Here is a 408-nt window from a genome sequence, read left to right as displayed (position 1 = left end):
ACACGGCTCTGATGGCGTGGCTGCGTGGTTTGTTATATTTTTTTTCTGCTTATTTTTGTTTTTAGAATATAAATTGTTAAATATATGGAAATAAATATCTCATAGTTTGTCTTTTGCTGCAGTAATCTCTGTTTTCTTCTTCTGCTGCTGCTGCTGCTGCTGCTGCTGCTGCGTCGCTCAGGGTAAATGGGTCACCCTGCAGCGGCAGCCGGCGGTGTTCCTCGCCTTTCTTTGACTTCTTCTGCTGATGTTTTTTCTTTTTCTTCTGTAAATACAAATTTGAATGAAAATTTAAACCCAAATTCATCAGAGAAGCAATTCAGCAGCAGCAGCAGCGGCGCTGCAGCAGCAGCAGCAGCAGCAGCAGCACATGGATATATAAAAAAGCGCCGTACGCAGCAACTATCT

General features: G+C 43.1%; 1 protein-coding gene across 1 annotated transcript in view; it reads left to right on the top strand.

Annotated features, from left to right (window-relative positions):
• Nucleotides 1-186: 186 nt before the first annotated feature.
• EMH_0065430 (uncharacterized protein) overlaps nucleotides 187-408 on the top strand; it is a gene marked incomplete at both ends in the record, with an annotated part of 3,280 nt that continues 3,058 nt past the window's right edge. Inside the window, one exon of the mRNA XM_013498381.1 lies at nucleotides 187-391. Coding sequence (XP_013353835.1) covers nucleotides 187-391 — 205 coding nt within the window. The remainder of the gene's footprint in view (nucleotides 392-408) is intronic.

This window comes from Eimeria mitis, genomic scaffold (assembly GCF_000499745.2).
Source record: "Eimeria mitis Houghton genomic scaffold, Emh_scaff3385, whole genome shotgun sequence".
NCBI classification, from domain to species: Eukaryota; Apicomplexa; class Conoidasida; order Eucoccidiorida; family Eimeriidae; genus Eimeria; species Eimeria mitis.
This window is presented reverse-complemented; position numbering and strand designations above follow the sequence as displayed.